Source organism: Oreochromis niloticus, linkage group LG12, assembly GCF_001858045.2.
Source record: "Oreochromis niloticus isolate F11D_XX linkage group LG12, O_niloticus_UMD_NMBU, whole genome shotgun sequence".
NCBI classification, from domain to species: domain Eukaryota; kingdom Metazoa; phylum Chordata; class Actinopteri; order Cichliformes; family Cichlidae; genus Oreochromis; species Oreochromis niloticus.
In genome coordinates this window covers 27,957,402-27,978,968 of record NC_031977.2, presented here as the reverse complement: position 1 = coordinate 27,978,968, position 21,567 = coordinate 27,957,402, and the positions used below count along the sequence as shown (strand labels likewise).

At 38.4% G+C, this 21,567-nt stretch overlaps 1 protein-coding gene and 1 long non-coding RNA gene across 2 annotated transcripts in view; one reads left to right on the top strand and one right to left on the bottom strand.

Moving 5' to 3' along the window:
* Positions 1–21,567, bottom strand: part of si:dkey-215k6.1 (transmembrane protein 132C) — a 265,444-nt gene that overhangs the window by 28,453 nt on the left and 215,424 nt on the right. Inside the window, 1 exon segment of the mRNA XM_019366062.2 lies at positions 19,346–19,489. Coding sequence (XP_019221607.1) covers positions 19,346–19,489 — 144 coding nt within the window.
* LOC106099050 (uncharacterized) lies at positions 1,009–6,524 on the top strand. The gene is made up of 5 exons (XR_002064140.2): positions 1,009–1,103; positions 4,078–4,232; positions 4,626–4,687; positions 5,620–5,732; positions 6,439–6,524. It is a non-coding gene; the product is annotated as an uncharacterized LOC106099050 (long non-coding RNA).

Here is a 21,567-nt window from a genome sequence, read left to right as displayed (position 1 = left end):
TGCTCTATGAGACATTCAAACATGGCATAACTCAGATGTAATACATTTCGCATTTTCTAAATGTATCAAACTTTTATCAGTGACCATGCTTTTTAAATAGGAAAGACATTTTTGCAGTCATTTATATATTAACTGATTCCAAGTTGGAGCTCAAAAGGGTAGCTGGATAGACTTAATTAAAAAAAATCAACTGCAATGATAAGGTCTAGAGCACAGGTCTGGAGGGATAATTACAAGTTTTAATGACCTGCTGTAAGGTGTACCTTTTCTGGCATCCTACAAACTCCAAAGCTGCTTTTTTTGGGTTATAATCAAGTATTTTGGAAACTTGAACCCAGCAACAGAAAAAAAATTGTTTTTTTTTCTGGTTTGAGGTGAACATAAATGAATACACAGAAATGGACTGAGATTCTAGCTTATTATAACCCTCTTCCACTTGACTTTTTTCCTTTCTCGAAAACCTACTTAGGAATCCCAAATCTCAACCACCCACTCACCCCAATTTACCAGCATTCTCCCCAGGCTAAGTCATTTATTTAAATCCATATTCATTTTCCTCCAAGCAAAGTGATCTGTCTGAATTTACAGTTAGTGCTCTCTCTGTCTTCTGTCTATCTCTTACTATGTAAGATTTTCTCTATTATTCTCTCTCAAATGTATATTTTCTCTCTGAAACCCCGTTCATCCATCTCTCTCACTCTCAGATTTCATCTTGCAATCATTTTCTCTGTGTGTTTCACACTCTCCCCCTTTTTTCTACCCATTTCTATTGTTCTCTGCCCCAAGCAATTCAATCCATCTGACTTTAAGAATCAGATCATCCAATCAGGGCCCACTCGGTAGACAGAGGCGGGCCCTGAGGGACAAACTAACCAACTCTCTGATGGGATTAGACATCCCACCTGTCCATCACTTTAGAAAACCCACACTAGGCCAATCGCCTCTTCACATAGTTTCATATAGTTGTCATTAAGGCACAGGGCTCTGTTTTCTACACATACATGCGTGCGTACAAGGAGGTGAGTGCACCCATTAACATATAGGTCGATATCATTAAGCTTTGGCTTGGATGTTAGACAGCTGATTGAGAAAGCAAATTAAAGGTGAGAAAATACACATAAACACAAAAGTTGTAATCTAATTGCTGGAATTTGTAAAGGAAACCGGTAGAGAACAATTACCTCAGTTTTTAAATGTTTATAGTTTGTTAGTGCATTCATCCACTGTGAGACTCCAATTTAACTAAACTACTTTAATGTACTATATAGTAAAATGTCTTTTTGCTTTAAAACTTTCTTACCCACTTTCATCTTTTTGGTAGCTGTTAAAGGGCTTAAAAAGGACATGTGGGTTGTCACATTCTGTGTTTTGTGGTTTTCATATCCGTCTGAATATGGGTGTTTTCATTTTCTCTTTTTTTTCTGTTCTCCGGGAATGTTTGCAGACCCCATGTGAATTAATACTCTTATTAGCATAGGGATATAGGTCAACACTGCCCTGAATATGTCTGTTCATATGGCCTGATTGTGGCCTTGGTGTGTGTCTGTGTGTGTGTGTGTTTGTGTGTGCACGCAAGACTAAGCTAGGTGTTTATTTAATCTTATTTATTTTTATTTTTAAAATCATAATTAAAGAAAGGTGGAAAATTTACCACAATATACTACATATATGAATGTATTTTTATAGATTCAAATTAACTTTAAATTAAACAATAATTAAATTACATAGGTTAATTAATAGGAAAAATATTTTCTATACAGTATTTGATAAAGAGCTTTGTTAGCGGTGAGAAAAAAAAATGTTAGAAATCTTAGTAGAAAAATAACTGAAATAACAATAGGTATGAGGAACAAACAGGGAATTCCCTCATTCTTTAAGCAAAAATAACATGTTTACCCTTTAATAAGGGCAGTCACTATTTTTTCACTTAGCGTGTTCTAAATGATATCAATAGAAAAGTAAAACACTAGGATTTGTTTCGATAGCTTTACTTAGGTATCTATCCGTTCATCCATATTTTTCCCTTTATCTGTCGATTCACTTCTGCTTATGTAATTCAGGGTTGCAGGGGAGCTTCAGCTTATCCCACCTATCGTAGGGTGTGAGGCAGAGTATACCCCGGACAGGTCGCCAGTCTTTCTGCTTCTGTTTTTTTGCTTTTGTTTACATTTCCAATGAATATCCTCCATCAGATGCATTAGGATGGTACAGCAGAATCCTCATGGACAGTCTAGACCAGGGGTGGGCAATCTCAGTCCACGAGGGCCGGTGTCCCTGCAGGTTTTAGATGGGTCCTCGAACCAACACAGCTGATTTAAATGGCTAAATTAGCTCCTCAACATGTCCTGAAGTCCTCCAGAGGCCTGGTAACGAACTAATCATGTGATTCAGGTGTGTTGACCCAAGGTGAGATCTAAAACCTGCAGGGACACCAGCCCTCGTGGACTGAGATTGCCCACCCCTGGTCTAGACCAAGGGTAGGCAACTCCAGGCCTCTGGAGGACTTCAGGACATGTTGAGGAGGTAATTTAGCCATTTAAATCATCTGTGTTGGATCAAGGACACATCTAAAACCTGTCAGACACCAGCACTCAAGGCCTAGAGTTGCCCACCCCTGGTCTAGCCCCACAAATTCACAGGAAACAATCAGTGGGGTGGGGATGTAGGGATTGGGTTAAGAGAGGGGTCTGGTCAACAAATAGTGATTCTCCACATGAATGTCATATCAGTTTGAATAAGTAGCTGATATGACATTCATGTGGATAAAATCACAGGTGCACATTCAGTGTGGTCATAACATGACTTGCAGTCATATAAAAATGGCAGCTGCACTGGAGTCTATCTGGACATGTTTAAGATGATGATGTTCAAAAGAAAACGGACCAAATTTTAATTTGTGTCGACTTTTCTGAACCGAACCTTATCTGGGTTCATCCCAGAGGCTGTTATCCCAGAACAGGTTGGGATGAACTTGCTAGTGAACTCTTTCCAGCTTATTTGGACAACATGACACTAATCATGCTGGTGATTACCTGCTTGTACTGTGCCAGCTTTTGCTCTCAATTTTACACCACATGGTTTAATAACATTTAGTGAGTGAATCTGAAATGGATGTAAATATTAGTGGTGCCAAGCTGAACAGACCAGAAGCCTCACCTCTTTCATAGCTTTTTAACAGCTTGAAGTGTAATCCAGCTGCTATGTGTTGATATGAATACAGAAAGGAATGTCAGATTTAAACAGTTCCTCTCACCTTTATTACACCCTCTTTTTTTCCTTGCATTTATGTATATTTCTTAGTTTTTAAATATGATGTAAGTGAAAGGAGTGAGTATTCATGGCAAAGGCGAACACTAAAAGAAATCACAGAGTGAAGAAATAGTGAAAAAAAAAATTGTTAAAACATCTGATCAGGTCATATTTGACCCCAGGGAGACCCCGGGGAGATGAAGAATCCACTCGAGAGATTATATATCCTGACCAGCATGAGGCAGCCTCAGGATGCCCCAGGAGGGGTTGGAGGACAAGGTTGTGGGAAAAACAAAAAAACAAAACAAAGACAACATCATAATGAAATTTCGTTTCACTGGACGGTGTGGAGAAACAAAAACAAGCTTTATTAAGAAGATTTCTTGTGTCTAAATTTAAGTTGTGATGATTTATTGACCAAGAGCCATAAACAAAGCATTTTGAAATGAATTTCAGCTCATATTATATTTTTGTTTAAGCATGTAAACAATCATTATTCTTCACATAGTGTCTCTGCCTTTTTTCTGGTATTATATTTTCACAAGGCCACATTATTTTTTTTGCCCTTTCACTGTTTTTCATCATCTTGCACCCTCTTTCTTTCACTCTCACCTGTCACATTTACTAACACTTTGCGCAGTTCTTTTGTCGCTTTATGTGTGAGAGCACAAGAATAAACAAATGTGATGACACGTGTGTCAGAGGAAGGCATTGCTTTCTTAGTACGATTGAAGATTATAAGCGGTACAAAAGCATTATCACTGTATATGTTAGAGGCAATCGAATTACTTTATAATGCATCCACTTGTTGTTTGTTCCAATACGTAGGAAAATACGTTCTCTATGAAAAATACTACAACTGCAAAGTTCAATGGCACCTTTATTTCCCATCAGTCCTTGTCTGCTTCTGGGCAGAAGGAAAAGAAATCACAACCATGCTGAAATCCTCCAGGACTTCCCAAGGAGACCACCTATGAGGAAAGGTTGGCCATTTTATCTTTTTTATTTTTTTAAGGATCGCCTTTTCTTTTTGTAGACTAGATGTCAGGACTTTACCTTGGAGTAGATCTCTATGAGTGTTATTACTCGAGTAATCCAATGCAAATGAAGATATTACAAATAATCATGAATTCAGCCCTATCCTTATTTGAGTATGTATGTATCACAGAGCATGCAATAGCAACATCAGACAACAAATGAATCAGTATGTCCTCACACCCCCCCACACACAGCTGCACATAGTTGCTACTCATCGTCTTTACCAATAACACTTTGTCATTGCTAAGACGGGTCAAGCACAGGGCATCGCAGACTGAAACTCGCATGGACAGCTACAGCAGCAGTCCTGTCCTATCTGAACTGTTCATGTGTTGCAGTGATGGGGTGCTAATGGACCAGCGGGAAATAACATGGCTTCCTGAGGGAACACAAAATGGAGGTACGGTAACTGCTGCCAATATGTCAGGGTGAGAGGCTGGTGGGGAAGTGGGTATGTTTGAGCACTTTATGGGCAGTGCACAAGTGCAAACAATCACTATATACTGAAAAACACTAAAGAGAACTTTAAAGGATTAGTGGATCAATACAAGGTTTTATTTAAATTGTTTTTATCTTATTTTACGCAGTATTTGGTAGACAAATAGTGTTCTACAATGGCCAATATATGTGGCTGTGCTGAGAAACTGTGTTTAACACAAGGCTGGTGGGACCTTGTATAAGTAGGCACCACCCTACTTAACTTCTCAATAAGTGGATGTTTGTGTGTTCATGCAATTGGTGCTGTGTACTTTAGCATGGTAATTAGCAGCTAATTAGTTATTGATTAAGGTCAGTATATTTTATGGAGGTGAGAGGATATGTGTGACATGGGGCACAGTATAACAGCTCAGCCATAATTCACCTTCTACTGCACAAATACACAGCCAAACACCTGCACAAACAATGTAGACATCTGCATGTCACTTTCCCTCCCCCGGTTATAACGTTGACTATGACAAGTAATTTATTCATTATTATCCTTAATAGTTTTTGTATTTGTTTATTTATGCATTATTAGCTAATGATAGTTAATGTCAGACTAGTCTGTTATAATTACATTTATAAATAAACTAACCTGTGAATATACCTACCCCATGCCAACTAAAAGCTAAAACTGTAGTATTATACTAATGCAGATGCAATAATTCCCATGAATGTTATTAACAATAATATAAAAAAGGGTGAGGTGTCCGTCTGGGTTGGGAATGAGCTGCTGCCTAGTGGAGTGTAAGTATGTCAGGGTTTTGTTGACGACTGAGGGGAGAGTAAGGCAGGAGCGTAACAGACGGACTGGTGAGGTATCAGTAGTGATGATGTTAGTGTCCCCCACAGAGGAGTTGGAGGAGGTGGGCCAGGAGAAGGAGGTCTGGCCATATCTGCTGAGACTGCTGCCCCCACGACCCAGAGCTGGACAAGTGTCAGAAGACAGATGAATGGATGGATGGGTATAATTAATATTTAGTATATTTATCATTTTTGGGGTGTTCAAATTATGTAATATATAAAAATACATGCACCAACTTACAATTGTGATATTTGCAATACACGCTTATACCCTAATATATACTGTAAAAGTTATATTCAGGTAAAAAGTGTCTGACTTAACAACTTTCTCTAGATGAACCACTGAGTTATGAATATATTACTGTGATTAAATTCAAAACTGAAGTCCATTCTGATGCCAAAATGATCATAAAAATTAATATATCTCATAAGGCATTATATGTAATATAAACCCTCAAATGAACCAGTTTTCACTCCCTGAAAGTTTTGTCACCAGACAATCTATTGAACATTTTATGTAGGGGTGGGGGCGTGGGGCGCTGGGGAGCATTCATAGCTTTGCTGATTTAACACGAAAATCTCTTTCTGCTCTGTAAGAACTGAATCTCTGGAGGTTTAAAAAATAGTTTTAGACCCCCTCAAGGTCGCAACTCCCACAGATATATGTCTTTGAGTGTTGCTAATGGTCTGGTCTGATGTTGTGCACTTCAAATCGCTGGCTATTGCCTAAGCCTGTTACTGCTAAATGGAAAATGTGTGAGTTTAGATTATAGTGTGTGTGTGTGTGTCTGTGCATGTGTGTGTGTTTGTGTGCATGTGCGTGTGACCTCTGCCTTTAATCCACTTTACCTTTCATTTCCTTTCTAGGCTCTCAAATGACCAAGGGCACCTAGATTGAAGCCCTCTTTTCTCCCTCTTTTATCTCCTGTTTTTGGTCTCTCACACACACACACACACACACACACACACACACACACACACACACACACACCTCATTTCTTCAAACATGTTGTTATATGTAATTTACATTTTGTTGCTTATAGCAAAAGAGGTTTGACGGAGTGTTATAGATAAGAAGTGGTTAGCTGGTAGTGACGAGCGGCTAATGATTTAATAAAGGCAAATCTGATTTACTTAATTTGTTTGGTCATTTTAAATCATTAAATACACAACTAATATGATACCTTTATTGATACTAATTATTGTTTTTTTTCTCAAGATCTTGGCAAAACCTTTTTACTTAACACAGAATTACCAGATTACCAGCTTGAAATGCAGTAATAACACAATAGCCTCAAGTGACTGTAATCATTCTTTAATTATATCCACTGATGAGATTAAAACGATCTACAAGATAATTGAAATTTATATACATCCAGCAGATTCAAACAGTCCAGGTCTGATTTATTTGTAAACGGATTTTTCTTTTCTTTTTTTTGCAGCAATTTAAACCTGTAACTCTGTGAAAGCATTAAAAAAAATTGTTGTATTTACTCGGTTCAATTATGTACACAGACCCTCGATGAAACCTGCAGTGAAATACACAACAGTACACATTTTTCAGGTTCTGTTGGATATGTAATATGATGTACCAAAATATATTATGTATACATTTTTTGTATACATTAGTTGATTGTAGAAGGAGAAAACCTCACAGTTTTAGACAGTCATGGACAAATAACATATAGAAGTCCAGTTTCTCAAGTTACTATTTATTAGTTAGATTTTGTCTGATTTGTATAGTTCAGTATCTAAGATCTCCTGATGTTATTGTTATAATTCTATTGCTGAAAGATTTTATTCTGACTGTCTCGTCGAAAGCCTCATTCTGGTTTTCTTTTCATGCCAGTGATGGCAAAATGTCAATGGCTACTGAAGCATTTAGAGCCTTTGACCAAGTTAGCAGCTTGGTCAAAATTAGTGAAAATTGTTTCATGTCCAACCCATCTGAAATGAAAACGACAATATATTTTAATCCTCTATTTTCCTGTATTTCCCAAAAGAAATAAAAAAATAAAAAAACAAAAGAAATCTATCAAAATATTTCTGATTATTCAGGAATATAATAAGATTTTTGAAAATTCTATAAAGGGAAATCCAAGGAACACAAAAAAGAGGCTCTAATGACAACATGTGTTATAAGCTAATGTTATGCAGGGTAAAGTTAGGATTGAGTGTCCTAAAAATCGCACTTTCCCTGTGATAAACAGTTTGTAATCAAACTGTTTATCACAGGGAAAGTGCGATTTTACACTTCCTAATCATAAGGTTTAGAGAGAGCAAGTTTGTTTGCTAATGGCCTGAGCCTGAAGCTCTGTCTACTGCAAAAAAAAAGTTTCAGATGTACTGGCTAATGGCAGGCAACACTAGCACAAAGCGCAGGACTTACAAACAAAAAAGTTCATAAAATATCTAACTGGTATATTTTATTTGTCATTAATGAAATCAAATCAAATCAAATCACTTTTATTGTCACGTCACATGTGCAGGTACACTGGTACAGTACATGCGAGTGAAATTCTTGTGTGCGAGCTTCTCAAGCAACAGAGTTGTGCAAAAATTAAAACAAGCAAAAATATAAGAATGACTAAATCTGAAAGTAATAAATATATGTACAATATATAAGAGTATATGCATTACTGGATGTGTATACTAAATATGTTTTTCTACGTGTGTGTGTGTGTGTGTGTGTGTGTGTGAGTGAGTGTGTATATACATATTTTACAAATGAAATAGAGTAGACAATAAATAAGATATATAAAATATACAGAGGTTGGTAGTCGGACATGTGCAAAACAGTGGCATTAATGTACAGTGTGGAGTGCATAATGTTGAAGTTCCAGTAGTGAAAGTGAGGTGTCTATGACGTGTTCAGCAGTCTGATGGCCTGGTGGAAAAAGTTGTCTCTCAGTCTGCTGGTACGGGACCGGATGCTGCAGAACCTCCTTCCTGATGGAAGCAGTCTGAAGAGTTTATGACTGGGGTGACTGGAGTCCTTGATGATCCTCCCCGCTTTCCTCAGGCACCGCTTCCTGTAGATGTCTTGGAGGGAGGGAAGCTCACCTCCAATTATCCGTTCAGCACACCGCACTACTCTCTGGAGAGCTTTGCGGTTGTAAGCGGTGCTGTTGCCATACCAGGTGGTGATGCATCCAGTGAGGATGCTCTCAATGGCACAGCGATAGAAGGTCCTGAGGATGCGGGGGCTCATGCCGAATCTTTTCAGTCTCCTGAGAAAGAAGAGGCGCTGCTGCGCCTTCTTCACTGTTTTGTTTATGTGTACTGACCATGTGAGATCCTCAGCCAGATGTACACCAAGGAAGCGGAAGCTGCTCACTCTCTCCACAGCGCCGTTGATGGTGATGGGGGTGTGTACTTCTCTGCACCTCCGGAAGTCCACTATCAGCTCCTTTGTCTTTGCGACATTGAGGGTGAGATGGTTGTCTTGACACCAGTGGGTCAGGGCGCTGACCTCCTCCCTGCAGGCCGTCTCATCACCGTTGGTGATAAGACCCACCACTGTAGTGTCATCCGCAAACTTCACAATGATGTTGGAGTTTCTAGTGGCCGTGCAGTCGTAGGTGTAGAGTGAGTACAGGAGAGGGCTCAGTACACACCCCTGTGGAGCACCAGTGTTCAGTGTGATGGGGGATGAGGTGGTGCTGCCCAGTCTGACCACTTGGCGTCTGTCAGACAGGAAGTTAAGGATCCAGCTGCAGAGGGAGCTGCTCAGTCCTAGATCCTGCAGTTTCCTGTCCAGCTTCGAGGGAACGATAGTGTTGAATGCTGAGCTGTAATCTACAAACAGCATTCTCACATACGTGTCTCTTTTCTCCAGGCGTGACAGGGCAGCATGGAGTGTCAGGGCTATGGCATCATCAGTGGACCTGTTGTGGCGGTATGCGAACTGTAGAGGGTCCAGTGAGTCGGGTAGTGCGGAGCAGATGAAGTCCCTGACCAGCTTCTCGAAGCATTTGCTCACGATGGGGGTCAGGGCTACGGGTCGCCAGTCGTTCAATGAGGAGATGGTGGAGGATTTGGGTACAGGGACGATGGTGGCCATTTTGAAGCAGGCTGGGACTACAGACAGAGAGAGGGAAAGGTTGAAGATGTGTGTAAACACTCCAGCCAGCTGAGCCGCGCATGACTTGAGGACGCGGCCGGGAATCCCGTCCGGACCAGTAGCTTTGCGTGCGTTCACCCTCCTGAAGCACTTCCGCACATCCTCCTCAGACACAGTGTGCGCGCTGACGTCATCCGCGGTGCGCACACTGTCCGGTCTCATGGTGTTCGCTGTGTCGAATCTAGCGTAGAATACGTTTAGATCCTCACACAGAGAAGCCGTGGTCTGCGGTGTGCTGGTTTTCCCTCTAAAGTCTGTGATTGTGTTTAGTCCCTGCCACATACTCCGAGGGTTGTCAAACTGTTGCTCCACTCTGTCCCTGTACTCACGTTTGGCTGCTTTGATCGTCTTCCGGAGTTGGTAATGTGCATGTTTGTAGTCCGATGTGTTCACGGAGGCAAAAGCGGTGCTCCGTGCCGCCAGCGCCGTGCGAACATCTCCGTTAATCCAGGGTTTTTGATTTGGGAAGGATTTAACTGTTCTGGATGGGATGACATCTTCCACGCATTTTCTGATAAATCCGCAGACTGAGTCTGTGTACTCATCGATGTCTTTAGCAGCCACGTGAAACATTTCCCAGTCCGCGTGATCAAAACAGTCCCGCAGCGTAGACTCCGATCACTGTTTTGATCATTAATTGCTACATGTTAACATTAATTATATATGTTTTAAAAAGTGTAAAAAGGTGTTTTTATACATAGGCAACAGTAAACATAGCGGTGCACCAGATTAACAGGTGTTAGATTAATTGGTGAGGGTGACATGTGTTGTAGGAGAACCTTTCGGGAGCCACTAGTGACCAGGATATAAACACTGTGACTGTTTCATGTTAAAAAAATACATTTTAACATGACAACAGATTCCTGTTTGTGAAATAAAAGAGCTTTCAAATTTAGATTATTCCATGCATGGTGGGGAAATTATGCTTAAATGGTGGTAGCACATTGGCAGTATGTGGGTAGCTATGGACTGCCTGCCTATGTGCACAGAACATCTGTTGTCAGATTGGGGCAATGTCAAAAACATGCTACAACTGGTCTGTGGATTACAATTATTTGTGCTGCTGTTGGTCCATTGGACAGCTGTGGAGAACAGTGAAGTTATAAGCAATTTAAAGTGTCCAGCCATCCTCTATAATTTTCAGACTGTAATTATTGTTATAATTAGTTTGATCTTTTTTTTGTTTTTTGGCACTACACCCATTCCTGATGAACTCCACTGCCGCTCCCTTTTCTGTCCACTTGTCAACCAGTCAATGTTTGACCACCATACATCATGCAACGTTTAGTTGGAAGGCTGTACGGCAGCACATTCGCACACATTTGGTTGAAAAACTTTCTCCACAGGCTTTCCAAATAGGCAAATGTATATGCATACAGACATAATCACACTATCACAAATGAAGTATAAGACTGCTAAAGACAGTATAGGTAACAGCACTGATGCTTATTCATAATCCCACCAAATTTAAAAAAAAAAAAAAAAGTTTGGCAAAAGTTTCTATTGCCATTATTATTCTTCCCATTTATTTAATGTGATTTGAGGATTCTCAACCCTAAAACCAAAGCATGCACTTTTTCTGCACGATGCTAGGGTACTGTTGTGGCCGACTGATCAGCCAGTGACACATCTGCACCTGCCTTCATTATGACTAGATTTGAGCTGAAGAATTCTTCAGACACAACCTCTCTATCATTATGCAATTAATAAAATGCCATGACAGATTTATTATCAGTTTAATATATTCAGGATGATTTTATAAAAGTAGTCACAAAACAAAATGACATTTTTTAACAATATGTGATGTTTTTAACAGAAGCACGATATTAAAAATCTATTATTTCTTATGAAGAAGTATTGCTTTGCTATGCAATAAATCCTAAATAGGAACTGTGCTTTGTTGAAACTCTGTGTGTATAATTTCACAGGTTTGATTAATAGTGCAAGCAAACAGTGAATGCACTGCATGGGGAGAAAAACAATTGATAACAGAGTGCTAAATGTGATGACAAACACCTAACAGACAAGTCTGTCTTGCCCATGGAATATCATCATTCCAATTTTTCCTAGATTGAGAGACAGAGGTGGGAAGTGATGAAGCACAAAACTTTGTTATTATATGCAAGTTGAGTTTTCAGGTACCTTTAACACTAATATTTCTACTTCCTACTTCTTACAATGGTCTCATTGGGTTTAATACACTTCACACTGACCATTTCCTATTTCACTACACAGCTTCCCAACATCAAACTGATTTCAACATAAATAGAGGGAACAACATAACATGTACAACAAAGGGAATCCTATGGGTAAATTCATCACCAGTGCTTATTACATAAACAGATGTAAAAGATGTAGACATGAAAGAGCCATAAACATATCATTTATGTCTCAATTTTAGCATAATATTCATTTTTATGTTCGGTCATGAGGACAAAGTCACCGAAGTGTTCAAGCTGAGTATATTCATTAGAATGATTAATAGAAGTTAAAATAAATTTCCTTTTTCAATGTATTATTATTTTTTTTACTATTATATTAATATGAAATGCGTTTCAGTTAGCTTTGGACAAAACAGCTGTTAGAAATGTCCTTCAAAGAGCTGCTTCTCACTTTATATCTTTAGTACACTTCAAAGCCTGTACTTTTTTGACCACATCATGCAACGTTTTATCATCAGTTTTATTTCGACATGCGTAAGAATGTTGAATGCTTCACCTTTTACCAGTATTAAATACAGGCATCTGTAATTCTGCTTGTGGAAAGAAGGTGTGTAACTTTACACTTATCTATTAACAGCAGTGTAAAACATTGAGATAGTGTCCTGGTAAGAAAACTGAAGCCAGTGTGGTCCTAAATGTTTGTGAAAACAGACTCCTTTAGGACCCCTGTAAACACTTTCCTGCCGAGTTCAAAACCTTAGTTAATCTTTTTGGTTCACATTGAATAAAGAAAATCAAATCTTTTTCGAATATCCTGTTTCAAAAAGGAGGACTGGGTGTGGTATTTTGCATTGCTCGTTGCTCGCTGACTTGTCAGTCACAAGTGGTCAGCCAGTGAGCAACCAATTTCACAGTCTGGCCCACTCTTCCTCGTCACATCTGGTTTCTTGCAACCAAGATGGTGATGCAGGAACACTGATCTCAAGGCTTCAAAATGGGACAAACCAACAGATGATGTCATTGTAGCTACGTCCATCTTTTATACTGCCTATGTTCAACAGCATCTGGAAGTTCATCTTTTAGCATTTTAATATAATTTTAATACAATAAACTTTATTTATATAATCTTACTTTTCTCCCAGTTAAAGCGTACTCCAGCTTAAACTATTAGCATTAAATAACATTGTAAATGTAGTAAACTGAAAATAAACACATGGTGATATATTTAATTATTTTATAGTGTATTTGTAAAGGATCAGGATATAAAACATTTGCAGAGGTTTCTAATATTTTGTATACAGTGTGGCACATCCACACTTCCCCTACAGTGTAGCATGAGCTGACTAGCATCTATTTCATCTAAGTGCAAATAATCTAAAGTGTGTGCTTTGGCTGTAGGGCTGACAATCTGCAAATCATATATAAATGTGTGGGAAGAATAATAATGGCAACAAGAAGATTTACCATAGAGTTTATTAACTTTGGTGAAATTATAAACAGGCATCATCTCTGTCATCTGCATCTAGTGCATCTAGAAAGTATTCACAGCGCTTCACTTGTTCCACATTTTGTCATGTTATTCCAAAAGAGATTAAATTCATTTTTCACCTAAAAACATTTGCTTGAAATTCTTGAAAAATGTATCAAAAATAAAAAATATAAATATGACAAGTATTCACAGCCTTTGCCATGACAATCAAAATTGAGCTCAGGGGCATCCTGTTTCCACAGATCAGCTGTCAAATGTTTCTACAACTGGACTGGAGTTCACCTGTAGTACTCTGACATGATTGGACATGATTATATCAGGTTCCTAAGTTGACTGTGCATTTTTGAGCATATACAAAGCCATGAACATGAGCCAGACAAGGAATTGTCTGTAGACCTTCAAGGCAGAATTGTATCAAGGCTCAGATCTGGGGAAGGGCACAGAAAAAACTAAAGGTCACAATTAGCACAGTGACCTCTATCAGTCATAAATAGAAGAAGTTTGGAATCACGAGGACTCTTCCTGCAGCTTGCTGCCCGGCTGATCTAAGCAACTGGGGTAGAAGGGCCTTAGTCAGGGAGGTGATCAAGAACCTGATTATCACTCTGACAGAGCTCCAGCATTGCTCTGTAATGAGAGGAGAACCTTCAAGAAGGACAACCCAGCAGGCATGAGTGGCAGAGTGGCTATATGGTAATCCATTTAGGAATAAGGCTGTAAAATGACAAAATGTGGAACAATTGAAGCAGTGTGAATACTTTTTTTTGTTTTTGATCAATGCAATAACAGTTTTGTCAAGTTTAAAAAGAAATGCATTTTAAAGATGAAACATTCACAATGTTGATTTCCCCATCTGTCAGTTGCAACTTCTGCAAAGCTACTCCTACAACACATTGTTTTCACCATCACTAATCAATCCAACACCAGTTAATCTGGAACACCGGCCATGCCTGCAGTGACTAAAGCGTCATTTTTCAGTGTACAGGTTTAATTTGATCGACTATTAACGTGAACAGTGCTCCAGGCCACCAACAACCTATGTGCCTTTAATATGACATTATGATTTGAGGAACGAATACGCATGTTGCATAAAAAAACAAAACAAAAATACATAAATAAGGGAAAAAAACCCCAAACAGTCCACACAGAAATAATCTCACAAACAAACTTAGTGGGTTTGAACAATATTTAGTTCGTATGGAGATTGAAGACAAATCTCTGAAGTGGTGGAGGTGTGTGTGTTTGTGTGTGAGTGTTTGTGCGTATATCTGCATGCATGTTTTAGGGAGATTTAGGGTGTGTGTGTTGGTGCATGTATTAGTATGGATACAAAGCAAATTAAGAATTGATCTGTGTGCTGTTTAATGAACCAGCTGGACACTTTGACATGTATCTGCGTGATCCCACATCTGTGCACACATATACATATACATATATATTCATCTGTCTGTGGAAGAGTGCTGTATGTACATTTTTGTTAAACCATTAAAAGATTGCTGACACACTGTTTCTGCATATAACATTGGAAACAAAAATAGCGATCATTTCACATTTACATTCACTCTTCATGTAGATCACATCACATTGTAGTTAGCATGTATCTGAAACGTAATGCCATTATATAAAATTGTTCCACAAACTAATTGCTAATTAATTAGTTGTATGCAACTATGTAAGGTTTTATCTGCAATTGTGGTCTTCTTTTGCACTGTGGCTTATTGTTTATTATTTTATTACCTCAGTATGGTAAAGCCTGGGAAAACATGATGTGTTACTGTTTTTTATGTATAGTGGAGCCTGTAGTTTAAGTCCTTCATTACAGTTTAGAGAAACCAGGCATCAATCGGATACTGTTTTCTGAAGGTCAAAGCTATTCTTGTCAATGGATGTGCACATCAAATTTAAAATGGAGAGAGAAGGACAATTTTTAAGGAGGTGAACTTAAATGCTATCACTGCACCTGAATATAAAACAAGGAGAGGTATAGGAAGGATACAGGAAGGAAGTCTGATAGTTTTCTGCCAGGGTGTTTTTGATGCCCCAAATCATTATTGTCTCTTATCATTAACAGAAATAAGAATAGCTTATTCGTGGCTCAAGAGTTGGGAGTTCGCCTTGTAATCGGAAGGTTGCCAGTTCGAGCCCCAGCTTGGACAGTCTCGGTCGTTGTGTCCTTGGGCAAGACACTTCACCCGTTGCCTACTGGTGGTGGTCAGAGGGCCCGGTGGCGCCAGTGTTCGGCAGCCTTGCCTCTGTCAGTGCGCCCCAGGGTGGCTGTGGCTACTATGTAGCTTGCCATCACCAGTGTGTGAATGTGTGTGTGAATGGGTGGATGTCTGGATATGTAAAGCGCTTTGGGGTCCTTAGGGACCAAAAAGGCGCTATAAAAAAACAGGCCATTTACCATTTACCATTCTTCTGTTTCTGCCTCTCTACTTGTACTAAATGCACAATTAGGATGCATCTTGCTTTTATTTTATTACAGGCTACTTTATTCTAGTATCCTTTCTAAGACAAAACATGTAAGTGTAACAAATTCGTTTTAAGTTAGTCTGTCACTGTGATGCTATCTCTGGAAATACTGTAAGCCTTAATCATATAAAGAACAGGTTTTAGAGCTTTTAGTTGGCTTACATAACTGTCAGATCCTGATTTAGCAGCCAGTTGTTCTTATGGATATAGATGTTGTCTTCATTTTTAAGTTTTAAATCCGTAAGCCTCTTTCTTTTTCCACTCATCGCTATCATGTTTTCCTCTCCTTTCCTTTGCATTACTAACATCTTTCCTTTTTTGCGGTCTCTACATTCACATTCATCCTCTACTCTCCTTTCCTCTCCTCATTGATCCATTTGTCATCTTCTCACCACTCTTCATCCCATCTTTCCTCCTTTCCCCTCCTTGTTTTGCGTGAGGTCAGGATAATGGTACTAATTTGTGTGTATGCGTGCGCTTGTCCCCTATTTGTCCCCTACTAGCTTTGACACCACCGACCTACACATACTGCTGTATCAACAACAGCAGCTCATACACGTACACACATCATAAGTGACGGCATCTGAAGAGACCTTAACAAGATAGTTAACACTGAAAGAGAATGCGGGAAAGGAAGAGGAGGGTTGAAGAGGAAACTATCTAGGTAGTACATCACAGGTTTTTTTTATTGTTATCAAAGATAAATGCATTAAATTCAAGGGAAACAGCATTACACTGCAGCCAGGATATGTTCACCAAGTAATTCCCATACATTCATTTCCATATATTCAGGTAATCAGTAAAGGGTGCTGTGCAATTCCCCCTGCAAACATTTATCCACAATAAGTAATTATAAGAAAGGTAAGTTAATAGAATCTGATGTAAAACCAAATGGAAATCTAATCTTTCTGAGCTTATTGCCTCCAACTAAGACCAAAAAAACACAGAAACATTTTCTCCCTTAAGAATTTATACTTTCTTCTTCTAAATTAAGAATAAAGTTAAAGTGGAGAAGTTTGATGTAGTGCTACACTGACTTTTATTACTGCAGAAGCTTCAAACCTATAAAAGAATTTTAAAAGCTTCACCAGAAGTGTGTATCATACAGTTTGTGTGCGGCAACTCCCAGAGTGCTATGACAAGCATAGCTTCAATTGCTAATGCACTGTGCCCCATTTCAAAAAGCTGCCATGGCCATCGGCTTTATTTCAAGATAAATCATAAGTGATAGAGAAAACTGTCTAATTTTGAAGGTTCCATTGAATGTGGGTGAGAAATGCCTTGATGATCAACATTTTCTGAAACATTCTTTATTTCTCTCTGACAGTGGGAAAGATGAGCCTCTGGTTTGCTGTTTGTTTACAGGAAACACAAATAACTAACACAGCTCTGTTCAAAGGTAACAGTCCCTACCTGCCGTTAGGTAGATAGTGTTATTCACACAAAAGCAGGAGTATAAAAACGAAATATTGTGTTTTCATGTGTGGTTAGATGCTGGTTTATGACTCGGCTGGTTCTAGTAAGCCCTGTAATAAGACCTTGTAAAATGGTTACAGTATTATTAAACTAATCTTGACCTTAAAGTTTGACCTTCTGTGGTCAAGCTGTAGTGATAACCCTTTGACCCCAGCTGAAACTAGACCAAGATAGGACAGCAGTCTGTTGTTTTTAAATGCAGAGTTGTGTTTCTTTCTCAGTTATAGCAGTTTAAATATTTATTTGTGCTTGTACTATATGGTTGTCTGTAAACATCTAGATGTGGTCTACCTACCCACCACACACATACAGCAAAACACTAACATTACATCTATTTGAATGAGTACTTTCCATTTTCCCTGTGTTGTTATTGATTGTAGTTAAACAGCACCACTCCTGTCGGCTTGTAGCAGGAAATTGGCTTCATATTGAAACTGTCACAGCGAGGATGTGTTTCATTTTAGGCCCCGAGGGCACAGGGAGTGTAGTGCCAGAGGAATCAATCCTTATTCCCTGGTACTGGCTTGTTTTTGTAAAGGAAATACTTGTTTATTAATTAGTGTGGTGGTTGTGTATCCAGCTTGTATGGAAAAGCCACTTAAGGCTTAAGCTGGCCCTTCCATCCCAGGTTCAATTCCAAGTGTAACGGAACATGATTCCGCTTATGATTGCCATAGACGGACGCCGCTCATACTATCATTCTAACAGCTGCTCCAGATTACCTGGACCCTGTTGTGGAAGTCATTACTCAGAAAGTATTAAATTATTACAGAGTCAAAGAAAAAGCATGATACGTGTGACAGAAACTGTAGGGTCTTTACCTTACAATATAAAGCCACTCAAGGTCACTGTTGTTGTGATTTGGTGCTATATGAATAAAACTGAACTTAATCTAAAAATAGGTTTTTGTGCTTATAGAACCGCCTAAATTTCTTTAAAGAAAGTTATAGTAATTTAATCAAAGTTTTAGTTGTCTTATGAATATTGAAAGCAGTAAGTGAATTGGGTGTTAGTCATACTGTGTTACGTGTGTTCAAGATATCCTTATGCTATATCCTCAGTGAGTCAGGGCATTTTTTTAATCCTTGTGCACATACAAAAGATAGACATGTAAATATACAATAATTTCATTAGGGATCAATAAAGTATTCTAATTCTGATGCATTATATTCAATGAGTGGTTTTTAAAAAAATTTAATTATTCCACTGAAAGTAGGACAGTTCAGATCAGAGCAATGCAGAAACAGCAAAGAAGAAATATTCCAACAAGTAACTATGGGTGTGTTTGTTTTTTCCTTCTTTTTTTTAAGATTGTGCTTTGGTAAATAACACCAAATCTGAAGGGAAACCTTATTTATAAGAATGTTCCGCCTGGCAATTTTTAATCAACAGATGTGAAGGTCTGGAATACTTATATGTATGCGACCTGCAAGCAAACCATTTTTCCTGATGTCTTGAAGGTGAAAAAATGGAAACCCATACGAAACCATTTATCCCTGCGATACGGCTTACGTGTAACCATAGCTTAGTAATTGCAGCACAACTAGGAAACTCATATCTGTTTAGCCAGCTCCCTTTTATGATCAAACTGTCCTTTAAATCAAAAAAAATTATTTTAGGCAGATAAGTGCAAGAATCCCGTATCAGCATCTGATCACTGCCATTCAATCAAACAAGATTTAAGAAAAGGCTGAACACAGTAGTGCTCTTTTATAAAAGAACAACGCGAGTCCTCAAAGACTTTGGATTACAGTCATAATTGAAGATAGATTTCTTTGCATATATTATCTCCAATCTATCTCCTCACAGTTTGATTTTTTCCTTGTGTATTATCTGTTTTATATGAGTATATGGGTATACTAGAATTTACGCAGCAAGATGTGTGTTTGTTCAATTCCATATCACACAAATACACAAATGCTTGGTTCCTTGTGTCTTAAAATGCATGAGTATATTAGGTTGTCACCTTTTGTGAAGTTTATTACATAAATCTATTTCTATAATTTACACATGAGCAATGAGCATTTCACTGTGCTTATTTTGAATGCTTACCTTAACCACATCCACATCGGTTGAGCTGCAGGTAATGGAGTCATCCACCTCCCTCACCTGCCCATCGCTTTCCACAGTAACCACTTTGATTGGCACTGCAACACGTCGACCGGTTAGAATGGCTGTATTCACAATCTCTGTGTCCTGTAGAGAGAAGGAAAAAAAAATTCATGGGCCCTGAAGGTCGAAATAGTTGGTGGTTGGTACATACAGGAATAAAACTCAAATCAGTATATTATTTAGATTAAATACTATATATATATATATATATATATATATATATATATATATATTAAATCATTCGACACTTTAAAATTTACAAATTTTAAATTAAGTCAAATGTCATTTTTCTCAAATAAGTTTGTTGAAACTTGAGATGAAAGAGCTAGCACTGTCTCCAGCAAGAAGCTCCAAGGTTTGAATCTGGGGGTTTCTGTGTGGATTTAACATGTGTGCATGTGTTTCCATATTATTTTTATTTACTTTTAATATACAGTATAAGACACAGTACAGCACTGTCTTTCAATTAGACAACTGAGATGATATGCTGGGGAAACCTGAAATTTATGCCGGTGTTAATAATAAGCTACCAGGCATTATCAGAGCTTCAGGCTAAACTCCCACCCAAACTTTGACATGCTATACTCAAAGTACATGAAAAGTAAGACTTTACTGATGATGGTGAAAGATGCAGGAGGAGAAAGAGGAAGAACCACTGGGTAGAGACCATGGAGGGTTTTTAAAGGAAGAGAGAGAGAGGGGGAAAAGGTGATTATAAACCTTGTGATTATTGTAATCAGCATGATTACATTTGATTAAATCCTTCGAACAAAAATAGCACAAACAAACCAGCATACATGCACACCTCAGAACACTGCGTGCCAGTGTCAATCTTGATTATTTGGCATTGAGTTTCCAAGGGGGCATTTATCACCGCCAACACACACACACACACACACACACACACACACACACAAGCCTGATTACAGAGTACTGTTCTGTACCCCTGTGTCTGGATGGGAAGTATGTATATGTGTCTGTAATTTGACACCAGTGGAATTAAGCTCAACATACACGATGCCACCAGAGAAGATGAAGAAGCAACAGAGAATAAATCTCTGATATTTAGTTTAGGCCATTTTATTCACTACAAAGGAACAACATTACCCAGAAACAGCTACAAGCTCAGAGGCAAATTCTGTGTACTGTATCGAAAATAAGTACAACTAAATAAGTAGAATAAGATGTCACAAACTCACACACAGACACACAGACACACACACACACACACACACACACACACACACACACACAAATAGGACTTCTGATCCACACACAATCCCATTTAATAAAAACACTCTGTTTACGCACAGGTAACCAGCAATAATATTCTTTATCTGCCCTGAGGTGGAAGAAGCAGCAGATGGGCTTTATAAAATAACCAGAACAGTAGATAATGTGTCTGTTTTTCTGTATGTCTATATATGTATGATGAAATGTGTGCAGTATCCTGAGGCACTCGCCACAGTAGTGCCATAAATACTACGTTTATATCTCTGCTTTTTATTCTATAGGCACAAAAATGGGACTTGCCAACATTTGAATGATGATGAAACAGTTAAACTTAGAGCAAGGCGATGATACAGTTATTTGATGTGGCACAGTCACAATTATGTCTTTGATTATTGTGCATCTTGTAGGGTGTGCAAGAAGAATATCCAGCTATTGTATAGAAGTAAAGCCAGTTATTCACATTATCCTGCAAAAATATTTGATGTTTTTAAACTTTACCTTACTTGGATAGTTAAGAAGTTGACATCTTGGGAAATAAGAAGTCACAGAAAATCTGGCACAAGTTGGCCAAAACTATAGCTGACTCCCAGTCTTTCCAAACAGACATTTTAATGGGTATTTTAGGTAGTTGATACCTTATAAAGCATTATGTTATTTCAGAGAAAGAAAAGTGCTTTACTTTTTATTTAACTATATTTTACTAGTGACTTTCAAATTTCAAGATTTTTGAAATGATTTAATACCTTGATATATACAGTATCAAACTGACCTGAGTTTGATTTTCCCTGAGCATTAACATTTTGACAAACCTCTGTCCTGTATCTATACAATTAAAGCTCATGCTAACTTTAGTCTCACTGGCTGTGCAATATGCTAATTCTAAGGATTTTCCTATTGCCATCATAAATGAAACAAATCCACCGAGTCTT